This window comes from Sciurus carolinensis, chromosome 9 (assembly GCF_902686445.1).
Source record: "Sciurus carolinensis chromosome 9, mSciCar1.2, whole genome shotgun sequence".
In the NCBI taxonomy this organism is placed as follows: domain Eukaryota; kingdom Metazoa; phylum Chordata; class Mammalia; order Rodentia; family Sciuridae; genus Sciurus; species Sciurus carolinensis.
Genome location: NC_062221.1, coordinates 7,266,498 through 7,278,502, shown reverse-complemented (window position 1 = coordinate 7,278,502; position 12,005 = coordinate 7,266,498). Strand labels below are relative to the sequence as shown.

General features: G+C 52.3%; 1 protein-coding gene across 1 annotated transcript in view; it reads left to right on the top strand.

Annotated features, from left to right (window-relative positions):
* Rarres1 (retinoic acid receptor responder 1) overlaps window positions 1–12,005 on the top strand; it is a 35,677-nt gene that overhangs the window by 4,653 nt on the left and 19,019 nt on the right. The window contains exon 2 of the mRNA XM_047564098.1: window positions 1,167–1,943. Coding sequence (XP_047420054.1) covers window positions 1,167–1,943 — 777 coding nt within the window. The remainder of the gene's footprint in view (window positions 1–1,166; window positions 1,944–12,005) is intronic.

Below are 12,005 nucleotides of genomic sequence, written 5' to 3'. Positions count from 1 at the left end.
ACCAAGAAGAGGAGCCTCATCAGGAACCAAATCAGCAGGCACTAGATCCTGCACTCTCCAACTTCCGGCCTGGGAGAAAATACATTCCTGCTGTTCAAGCCTCCCATCTGCGTTGGCCGTGTTTTGTTCTGACAGCCAGACTCAGGGGAGGAGGGTCAAGAGCTCAGGACCCTGGGGGCCTCCTGCTCTGCTGCTGGTTCCTGATGGACTGGGTGTGGACAGGTGCAGGTGTGTGGGGCTTCTACACAGCGACCTACACAGCTGTGGCTGCCTGCCACCCGCTCAGTGCGATGCAGGTCTCCTGGCTGAGAGCTGGTCCCTGCCCACGTGGAAAGACTCGTGGGGAGCCCAGCAGTGAGCCCAGCAAATAGAGCGAAGACGAACCTGGGCATCGTTTCCTTTGCTAGAAGCTGTAATGCGGAGAAAGGAGACTGAACCTGAGGCAAAAGAATAGGGTGGACACAGGGCTCAGAGGGAGGAAGACAAGCCCGACTGCGGCAATGTGTCAGGAAGCCGCGGTCGGCCCTGTTTCTGCCCTGCCACCCATGGAATGGCTTCGCCTTGGGCTGCTGGGAAGATGGAGCACACTTCCCGGGCCATGTTCAGAGGTGACCAGGCCATAACCCAGGGGCTAAGCGCTCTTCATTTTCTTCTCCCTCCAGCCAGAACTCCTGGCTCTTCTTGAAGCAGACCAAGGGGACTCCTGCTCTGGCCTCTGCACTTGCAGTTCCCGCCACCTACCTGGCTCTTTCTACCTGCACCACCAGGCGCCTATCTTCTTCAGGTAGATGATAACCGCCCCTGGCTCCACCTGGCCTTTCTGCCTCCATTCTTCACTGCGTGCAGCTGTAGTCAAGGAAAGGCACATTCTCTAGGGCGAGCAGAGATGTGCATCTGCTTGTGCACCCTCATTTCCCCAGCGCCCAGGGGAGCTGGTGTTCCACAAAGATCTTCAGAGGAAGGAAAGACGTGATGGAAAGATAACATCCAGAGGCTTCCCCACTCATCCAGAATCCGCACCCCAGGCCTCAACCACAGCTGGTCTGGGTGGCTGCTGGTGGGGGTGGGGATCCCCCAGTGCCCTGCAAGTACCCCTTGGACCCTGATCCCTCTGGTCTGCGGTTTAAAAATGGGAGACCCCATCCCTGTACTGCCATGGGTCTCAGCCCACCCACACCCCGCTGGGACCCGGCTTCCACCCCGCCTTTGAATCTGCCCCACGCGGGGTTATCAGTCCTGTCCGTGCCAAAGGCCCTGGCCACCGCCCGGCTGCCCTCTCGACCTTCAGCGCCTCTCCACCCTCACTCGGGCTCCTGGCCACTTCCTACACTCCTGCCTCGGCGACACCTGCAGTCCCGCTGCGGCCCCTCTTTCTCCCGCAGGGAAGTCTCAGCCCCACCCTGGGAGAGTCCCAGCAGGTGGCTCTAAGATCCAAGATCGGGAAGTCGCAGCAACCCAGGGCAGAAACCGGGGCCCGCCCTGCGGCCCTCGTCAGTCCCGCGCGTCCGGGCACACGCTGGGACCCGCGCCGCGGAGGCGCCACCAGGGCCGCACCGGGCGGGGCGCGGGGGGAGGGAGGGGCCCCGCCGCCTTATTTCCGCCAGCGCAGCCCGCCAGGCTGCGAGTCGGGTCGCTGCGCGTCGCTGGAGCCCCGGCAGCCCGCGTCCATGCAGCCCCGCGGGCAACTTCGGTCCGCACCCCGGCCCGGGCCCGCGCGCCCCTTCGCCCCGCCGCGGGCGCTGCTCCCGCTGCTGCTGCTGCTGCTCGCGCTGCGGGGCGCGGCGGCGACGCTCAAGGACCCCGGGACTGTCGACGCCCCCGAGCCGCCCTCGCCCGGGATGCTGCAGCAGGCGGCGCGCGCAGCGCTGCACTTCTTCAACTTCCGCGCCGGCTCGCCCAGCGCGCTTCGAGTGCTGGACAAGGTGCAGGAAGTGGGCTGGCAGGTGAGTGGCGGGCGCGGGTCGGCGACACCTGTGCGCCTGCAGGGCCGGCGCGGCCGGGCGGGAGCGACCACGCCGCGCGGGGGTATCACGGGGCTTCAGGGCGCGGAGCGGCAGTGGGCGCGCAGAGACCGCGGGACCCGGCGCCTTCTCACGGCGTCTACTACGGGGCCAGAGCTTTCGCAGGTCCCGGCTTTTGACAGCTCCCACCACTGCGTGAACCATGCACGGGGAAACTGAGGCCCAGGCCCAGCCCCACGTCTGTTCCGGGAAGCACCGAGGGCACGGCCCACCCGTGGCTCCCGCCAAAATCTGATTTCCAAAATCTGAGCCAGTTCCCACGCAGGACCGCAGAAACTTGCTAATTGCAAGTCACCAGCAGGACTTCAGGATAATGTGGTTGGACTCCACACAGTCATCTGGGCAGCAACCTTCCAGCCTGGTGTCTGCTAAATCTGACGGGAAGGCGTGAACCGGGGCTTATCTTCTACATGAATGAACAGATGGGAATTTTACCTGGTTGGCTGCTTTCTGTTTCAAGGAACTGGCCGCAGGTGTCTTCTATGTGAAGCTAGTGGCTTTCTTCACCAAACAAGATTACAGAAGTTAAGCACAGTGGCCCTATCTCACAAACCCCAAGTATTCCACAAAGCCTGCACACACACACAGCCTCAACCTAGAATGAAGTGTTGGATTTAAACAGGTGGGTTTTAAATTGAGTGGCAGCAGGATCTTCGTGTGATTGCCCCAGGCCTGGCTTCAGAAGGTAGGAGATGTCTTTTGGAAGCTCAGCCTTGGTTCTTCAAAGACTTCCTCCTGCACTCAGTTGGGCTAACCTTATTGAATGAGAGAATCAAAATTGTCACTAGGAAAAGGCAGCCTGTTCTTGTCACCTGTTTTTAACTATCTTATCTGCCTCTGGGACGCAGAAGTCTGGTTTTTCTAGTCCAGCGGAGACAGAGGAGAGGTTGAGCTCTTCATCAGGGTGGGAGAGTTACTGTCCCCACAAAGGCCTAGAGGGATCCTAAAGATTCGCCCTCTGGTCACCAGTGGGGTATTCCCTACAGAAAACCAAGCTCAGATTTCTAGAGTACACCAGCTTTCAAGTTCCAGGGGTTTTAAAAATAATAATTTCATGCATTTAATCCTCCCCCCCCTTGAAAAATAACATACTTGACGCCTTTCACAAAATAATTTAACTCTCAAAACCCGAGTGAGTTAAGTAAAAACACATTCCCTTTCTCTTCCATACAGGACTGCATTACTGCTTTTCATCAGTAAAGTGAGATGTTCCTGAATTTTATGGATTTCTCCTTGAAGGGGACTCAGGGAAAGAAAGGAAGGAAGTCAGTGGATCAGGGCAGGCAGTAGAGTCCCTGAGAAATGGCAGCTGCTTCTTGTCATCGGTTTACCTGCCATTTCTTCCCTGTTTTAAAGCATTTGTGTAGTTAAGGCAGCCAAGGAAAAGAGAACCTCAGGGGAGCTGTAGGGAGCCCTGATGCTGGTCCTGCTGGGCCACCACACATCCCAGAGATGGTTATGGAAGTCTCCCCTGGCCATTTCCCCATTTGGAATGGAAATAACTCGTGTTCTGCCAGCACAGCCAGGAGGTTTGAAGAGTCATGTCACAGCTTGTACGCACACTTTCCAGGGTCTAGGGATGTGAGTTACCACCACAGGGGCAGCGCCCATCTCTTGTCGTTTCTTGACAGCAGCAGCGTACTAGGCCCTGATTCAGACTTGGGCAGGGTGGTTAGGTAAGGCCTCTGAGGTCCCTTCAGTTCTGAAGCACTAAGGTGCCTGTCTGAGGGGCAAACCTGAGTCCTGTGGAGCATCCACGCAGTGACTTAAGGAGTGACTGCAGTTGTGGAAGATGCCACTTGATCCCGTCTGTGCTCAGTGCTGCAGTCAGGACCCACCAGGGCAAGCAGGTCACCACACCACTGCAAGATGAGAGGCTGGGGCCAAGTCGGGGTTTTTCAAACTCGGGGCCCACCAGTGACTGATGAAATCGATGTATTAGGTCCGGGCGTTGTGGATTCTGTGCCCAGGGCCTCACACGTGCTAGGCATGCGCTGTACCATCAGGCCACACCCCCCTCGTTTCATTATGAGGGCATGCGAAAGCACGGGCGAGCGTCCTCTCGGACATGTGTGAACCAGGTAGTGCTGAGCAAAGTGGAGAAGCCAGCGAACCAACGGATGGCCATGCCTCCAGCTGGCCTGGAATGACTCCCTCCTGCGATCTCCGGGGCCTCGCAAGGGCCCTCATTTTAGAAACGCCGCGGACCTCTAGTGGTGGAAGGCGGTACAGCAGGAACCGATTAGGAGAGAATGCGGCTCAGGGCGCACCTGCGTCCCCTGGGCCCTGCCCCAGGCCCCCTCCTGGCCTCAGGCCACCCTCCGGGGCTAGCGAGGCTTCAGGCGCAGGCTCAGGCCCACAGGCGGGGTGGTGGGAGGCTCTGGATGGAGCTGGGGGTTGACCTGCCCATCCTGGCCAGCCGGCCCCCTTCTGCCTCTTGGGAGTTCTAGGGTCCTCTCCCTCTCATTAGAGGCTGTCTCAAGTTTTCCTGTGTGACCTCTTGAGGAGGTCAGCTGACTGGGAATCAGCTCCTGTGCTGGAGGGACCAGGACCAGTGGATGGAGACACTGAAACAGCTGGTCAAAGTGTGTGCGTGGGTGGGAGTGTCGCCCCAGGCCTGGTCTCCATTTCAGTTAAAATTGCTAAGTGTAAATTTATCATCTCTTTTGTGTTTGCGGTGCTGGGATTGAACCAGGGCCTTGTGCAGGCGTGGCAAGTGCTCTACCAACTGAGATACATCCCCAGCCTCTTTTTTGATAATAGGGCCTTGTCCTTTAATGGAGCTCCTTACAGTCCTCCGTCTGCGGTTTCCATTTAGGCTTATAATGGCGTGAACACTTTCAGATAATAAGATGCATAATCCTCTATTTTTCCTTCCCTACCTTTGATTCGCCTACACCCAATTCAACAGCAAAATTTAGACTCTTGCCTTTATCAATTCTTTCTAAAGCCCTGAACTTGGACTTTGTGAACATGACAGCTGTGTATCCATTCTACCCGTTTGCAAAGCATTTAACCAAGTGATTAGGTGATGTTTTTGGCAGGTTGAGTAGGACTGGAGGCAGGTCAGCCACCTGTGAGGCCAGGAGGCCAAGCCCTGGCCCTTCCAGGGTCAGCTACCCTGAATCTGACGGCACAAACCTAGCTTGTCCCTGGGTCACAGGCGGGAGAGCACCCACTCTAAGAAAGGCTTTATCATTCTCAACCTTTAAAGCACTTTAATAAACAATCATCTGATCACTGCTCCCTTGAACTCTTCTCTCCATTAATGTCAATAATTCAGAGGTGATCACTCAGAACAGCAGAGCCATGCATTATGTAGACCACATAAGCCAGAACTGGATGGAGCTTTAGGAGGCTCCAGCCCCGATGGAGGAGGAAAGTACAAAATGGGCCAAGTGAGCGGAGGGTCTTTCCAGTAAGAATAGCTCTCCAGTGTTTTTGGAGCCCTCAGGAGAGAACAAGGGGGAGGGGGGCGGCCGTGAGGGGAACCATTCTCTTCAGGCCCCAGGATCCTCTCTGCATACTGGGTACAGCACAGGCCCTGGGGCAGGACACGGAAGCTCCCTCCTGCCCAGGCCCTGGGGCGCAGCACACGGGGCCCTCCTGCCCAAGCCCTGCTTGTGCTGAAAGGCACAGGTGCATCTAGTTCCCTCCAGCACCTGCCAAAGTGCCCTCCCGGTCTGCAGCTCTGTGGGAGGGGCCCACAGGCCCTGAGGTGAGGCTTTGTCTTCCTTGGCATTGCCGGTCACCCAAGCTAGCTGCTCCCAGATGAGCTAGCGAGTAGGAATGTTTTTAACCTCTTTTAACTGTCTTCTAATAAACTTTTTAAATCACTTTTTTTTTTTAACCAGTCCACAACATTTTCCACTTGGCTTTCCAGCTTTGGAGCCAAGGATAGTGTAACCACTGGGTATCAGTAGCCCCCAAAGACATTCCACTGACGGCGATTGTGATCACCAGGAGGCTGCTGTGGCTGCAGATTCTTCTGCCCCCAAACTACTAATATAAGGAGGCTGGAGGCTCAGGGTGTTAAATATGCATCTCTCACCCCTCCCCCAGATCAAACCCGACCCTTACTATGTCACTGTTGGCAGTGAATCGCCCCAGTTGTTCTTTTATACCTCCAGGACACTTGGTTGCCCTTGAGACGGTGCCTCAGTTGAACATTTTAGAGCCGCTCCTGTAGTGGTTGGGGACAGCAGCCGTAACAGGCATCCCCTTGGTCATGTGTGTGGTCGTTCAGGATGTCTCCAGCCAGGGAAGTCCGTTATGAATCTCACGGCTGTGTCCAGCATGCGTGTGGACCTGGGCGCATGCCAAACGCAAGAACCCCATGCGGCCTACCTGCAGCGCTCCTCACCGTACTTAGGAGCTCTTGAATTTTCCCAAAAGTTGAAAGCCATCTTTTAAGTGATTTCCTGGGGTTTGAACCTCATCAGGTCTGGACCTTTTTATCCAACCCGCAGGTTCCTGAGATAGTTTCCTGGTAGGAGACATGGGTATGATAGAGTAGGGTTGTGGCGAGACCTCGGCTTGATGGAGTCATATGAAGACGTGGGTCACAGGTGAGCGGCTCAAGTCCACAAACGGGAGCCAGAGCAGCCAACCAATGGTAGCAAAGCGTCTTGTCAAAAGGAGGGAAAGGCTGCTAAGGCAAGCTTTTTAACCTAAGTCGACCAGCTGGAGCAGTTGCTGATAATCCTACAGCGAGAACTAAAGCCAAAACTGTGGCACCTGGGAGGGCTCGAGGGTGGCAGTGCCAAATCATCACTGTACATGGATGAATATAGAAAATCAGAGCGGCCCACGGACCCAGCCAGCGAGTCCTCCAGCCTGCTGTGCGTAGATGTCAGCTGAGGGTCCTCAGGGCATTACCCTTGGGGACAGTGAGAAACCTCTCAGCTGCCTTAGTTGTTTTTTTTTTTTTTTCTTTTTTTTTAACCAGTTGTGTCACCTGTCAGGGTGGGTCAGGGTGATAAGACGCCTCCAGAGAGGAGCCAGGGACCCAGAGCTGGGCCTGCGGCGTGCTGCTCTTCTAGAGGCCAGGTTTCCCTTCCTTTCCGCCGCCGCCTCTTCCCATTTGACCAAAAGGCAGAAGAGCCGCCCAGGGGATGCTCCTCAGCAGCTCCTGTGTTGGGGGAGGGACACTCTGGAGGTGTTCGCGTTTCCTTTCCTTTTGTTGGAATTAGCCCCCATCCTTCCCACCCGATCATTTATTACCTATGCTGACCACTGTCCTTTGCCCCGGTCTCAAAGGTCTTGTTGACCATGTCTGACTTCCCTTGGAAGCATTAGGGACATTTTTTTTATCAGTTTATAAAAACATATATAATACTCAAGTATATATTACCTATGGCATTTAAGAAGTCAGGAATACTTGAATTTATGTTTAGCAATTTATATTTTAGTATCTTAACTTTGTAAATTAACTAAATGTCTTTTCTAATACATTTATGAAAACTAATCTCATTTATGTATTTACTTAATTTTAATAGTTAACTTTAGGTTACCCATAAAAATCAAGATATCAGACAAGTGTAGCTAACAGTACGAGCCATTTGTTCCTGCTAAGGAAAAGTTCTAGAAGCAATGGATATTACACTTGAAACATTTTATAGAAACCAACACAGTATTGACTGACAACCTAGAAAAACATGTGGGTTAGTAGTTTTAAAGGCATTTTTTATTCTTCTCTGTTTAACCAACTTAAATTGAACCTTTTTAAAAAGATAAGTCAGATGGACTAAAATTAGGCATTTGGATCCATTTATTAGACTTGAGTACTTATTTACCTATAATCCAATTTTGATACCATGTACACGGTATGTGTGTAGACAACATAAAACATCTATAAAAACCATCAGGACACAAATATTTTATAACTTCTTCTTGAACAATTTACCTCTGAACAAAGATAGCAGAAAAAAACAGGACTAAAAACTCCAGCTGGCCAAAACAAGACCAGCTGGAACAAAAGGTATTCATTTAGGCACGTGGGACCAAGTGTGAATTTATCATAGAAACCCTGAGCCTCAACAAGATGGAGGTTTTGAATAAAAAAATGGCATGGCCATGATTACTCCCATGCTGTTGCTGACCTCCAAATCGTCCCTGGTTCTTCCTCCACAATAAAACCCGAGCATCCTTTTGGCGTTGCTCTGATTCCCCCTCAGCCTGGATAGTGAGGGATGCGGGGCGGGTGTGGGTGGGAGCTGCTGCCGCTGCCTCAGATTTTCTTCCCCATCCCTGTTGGTATCATTCCGGGAGGTAGAAGTCGGGGAGTGTGGACCTCGAGGGGGCCTAAAGTTTGAGTCAGAGCTTTGGATAGCTTCCTGAGTCCAAATAAAACAACAGTGTTTTATCATCTCTTGGTTTCTTTTTTCCTTTTATCCTTGGTCTTTTAAAAATATTTTAACATAAGGCCCAGAGGGTGTCTGGCGAATTTCCGGCCTCCTCTTTCTCTAGAATAGAGGTTTTGAGCTGAGCTGCCCATTACGTGACAGCTTCCACCCTGAGGTGGTGTCACACAAGGCCGGGGGAACTCACACCTTGCCGTTCTCTTTGCAGAGACTTAGGTGTCTCTTGGCTTCAGTGCAGGTCAGTAGAAGCCCCTGACCTAGGCCAACCCCAAAGGGAGGGACTTTTGATCCTCCAGGGGTTGGTGCTGCCTTTAGCCTTATGAGGTCACCAGGGAACTACAGCTAGGACTCACTTAGGCTCTGTAGTCTGAAGGCGGTGGAGTAGGAACTGTCCCTGCGTCACACACACACCCCAGAACTGACAGACCTCCTGTACTGAGTGATACTCTGGCCACTGGGAAGTGGTCAGTTTCCCCTTCTGCCATAGGGTGGGACCTGGCAGATGCCCCCAGGGGACTTACCAGTTTCATGTCCTTCCCGAAACCTACTTTCATTCTCCTTCTGAGTCTGTTTAGGAAGCAGTGAGAGCCAGGGCCAGCTTGTGCCCAGGTGGCACCTGTCTGTCACCAGTGGCCACGGCTTTCTCCTGTTCCCAGACAACAGTGGCACAAATGGCCAGCTTGGTTGTCGGTTTCCTGGCCAACACACCAAAATATGTTGTAGAAAATTATGGCCCTGGAAAGAGCCAGGCGGCACTTGGAGGTGCAGGGCAGGGCTTATTCAGCACAGGTGCAGACTCCGCCGCGTCTTCCCCGAAAGCTCAGCGTGGTGGGTTCTCAGCATCTTTTATACAGTACAGACATCCCACTTTCAAGACTTCCTTATGCAAATACCCTTGACGTCTCCTTCTGGATCCAGGCAGCCCTGGTTCCTGCCCTAGCTGCTAAGCAAGCATGATAATGGAAGCAGACACTAGCAGGTTGCAGCTATTCACAGAGATGAAAAGAAAAGGGAAGGAGTTGTCTCTTTACCTTCACTGCGACAACAAACTGCCACAAACCCAGGGGATCCATCGCACAAACTTACTCACTTGTAGTACTGGACGTCAGACATTGGCATTGGACCTGCCGGGCTACAGACAAGGTGCTGGGGGTTTCCAAAGGCCAGCGCCCTCCGAGTTCATGGCTCTGCCCCATCTCCTGACTGTGTGCTGTCTTCTGAGGTCCCTGTGACCCCTGCACTGCCCGATCACTAACTACTGCATTGGCAACCCCTCTGCAGTGCAAAACCTGGGGATTAGAAGGTAAATGGTTCTCCACGTTTTTTGTTGGTGCATCAGAGTTGTACGTAACGGTGGGGTTCTTGTTGCATATTCGTCTATGACACAACAGAACAACTGGACCTGGCCAGTGTCATGCCCCTGCTCTGTCCCTCCATCCCTGCTTCCCAACCCCTAGTCCCTTTCCTCTATTCTGATCTCCCTTTGATTTTTTCATGACATTCCCCCTGACCTTTCTTTCTTTTCCTTCCTCCTTTCTGGCTTCCACAAAGAAAATATAGGACTCCTGACCTTCTGAATTTGGCTTATTTTTCTTAACATATGGTCTCAAGTGCTATTCATTTTCCTGCAAATACCGTATTTTCCTTCTTCTTTATGGCCAATATAACTCCAAGGTATTGGAGACCTGATTTTCTATGTCCATTCATTGGTCAATGGACACCTAGGCTGGTTCCTAGTTTGGCTATTGTGAATTGTGCTGCCGTAAACATGGGTATTCATGTATCATTATGACGACTTATTTTCTTTAAGATAAATACTGACATTGGAGTCATATGATGGTTCCATCCCTGGTCTTTTTGAGGAGCCTCCACACTGATTTCCATATTGGTTGTACTAATCCCACCAACAGTGTAAAAGTGTTCCTTCTTCTCCACATCCTCTCCAGCATTTATAATTTGTATTCTTTGATGGTCGCCATTCTGACTGGTTTAAGATGAAATCTGTGTAGTTTTGATTTGCATTTCCCTAATTGCTAATGATGTTGAACATTTTTTCACAATTTGTTGGTCATTTGTATTGAGAAGTGTCTGTTTAATTGATTTACCCATTCATTAATTGGGTTATTTGATTTTTTTGGTGTCAAGTTTTTTGAGTTTGTTCTCTTTAGTTATACACGATACAGTATAAAATTTTGTCATGTTTTTACAAACACGGAGTATATCTTAGTCTAATTAGAATCCCAATCTGTGGCTGTACATTTGGTGAGAATCACTGGGTGTTCATACACATACATAGGAAAGTTGTATCGGATTCATTCCAGTCTTTCCTTTCTGAGTTCTTTATATATTCTAGATATTAACCCTCTGTCACAAGAGCTGCTCGCAAAGATTTTCTCCCATTCTGTGGGTTCTCTCTTCACATCCCTAATTGTTTGCTTTGCTGTGCGGATCTTTTTAATTTATTAACTCAGCATTATTTCCTGAGTTTAGGGGTCCTGTCGAGAAAGTCCCTGCCTGTGCCAGTTTTCCCAGCACTTTTTTTTTTTTTCTTTTTAATGATGGTCTTTTCTCCAGTGTGTTCCTGGCCCCTTTGTAGGATGGGGCCCTCTTTAGGGGCCTTCTTCACCCCAACCTCCACAGCTACTCCCCACACTGCTGGCCGCTGCTGCTCCTGCTCCCACTCCTGCTGGCCGGTCTCCAGGGCTTTGGTCCCTCAGGTCGCAGCCGGCCCCCCACGCTCACCTTGCTCCCTGGCCCCAGGCTGCCTCGTCCCAGCTCCTGCTGCCTCCCGCGGGTGGTGCCAGCCCTCACCCCTGCCTCCTCCTCGCTCTAGCACGGTCCCCGCTGGAGACACGTTAAATGTCTGTCACATGAACAGTAGTGGAAGGGCGCTGCTACCACTGGGACCTATAGAGAAGAGGCGGGACAGGGTCCCCACACTGCCCGCAGCGGGGAGGAGGTGACCACCTCCCCTGGCAGCCCACGCCAGTCAGGAACTCCCACCTGACTCGGCCGAGCAGAGGCTCACACACAGCGTTCACGTTCTCCACAGCCCGTTAGCCGCCAGTCCGCATGCAGAGCGCTCCAGGAGCCCAGTGGCCAAGGCCTGGCCTGCCTGGGTAACGTAAGCCACATTTGCGCCTCTGGCCTGGCCTGAGAGGAGGACTAATAAGGTAATTCCAGGTCTAATGCAATAGACCGGATGCTGTATCTGCAGAGCCTGAGAAGAGAACAGCAATTTTTATTCACAAATGAGTTGCTTGTCCCTAACTAAGCCTGACTCATACAGTAACCTTATAAAATGAAGTTCGCTTTTACTGGAATAGCATGACATTTGTTCTCTTACCAACTATGTAGGCTGGAGGGGACATTTAGAAGCTGTTTGACCCCTGGGTTTCAGGGTGTGTGCGGGGGAGATTAGAATCCCTTGTGAGCTCTTAACATAGACTGGCTCTCGCTGCCCACCCCTGGGCACGAAAATGTGAAGTTTAAAGTTGTCACAAGACAACGGGAAGGGACCAGTGCTTAGCAACCAATGGCACAGGGAGGAAAAAGAAGGGAGTGTTTCCCCAAAGCACAGGGCTCCCTCTTTTCTGAAGATGAGCTTCCAGGGGATCTGTGT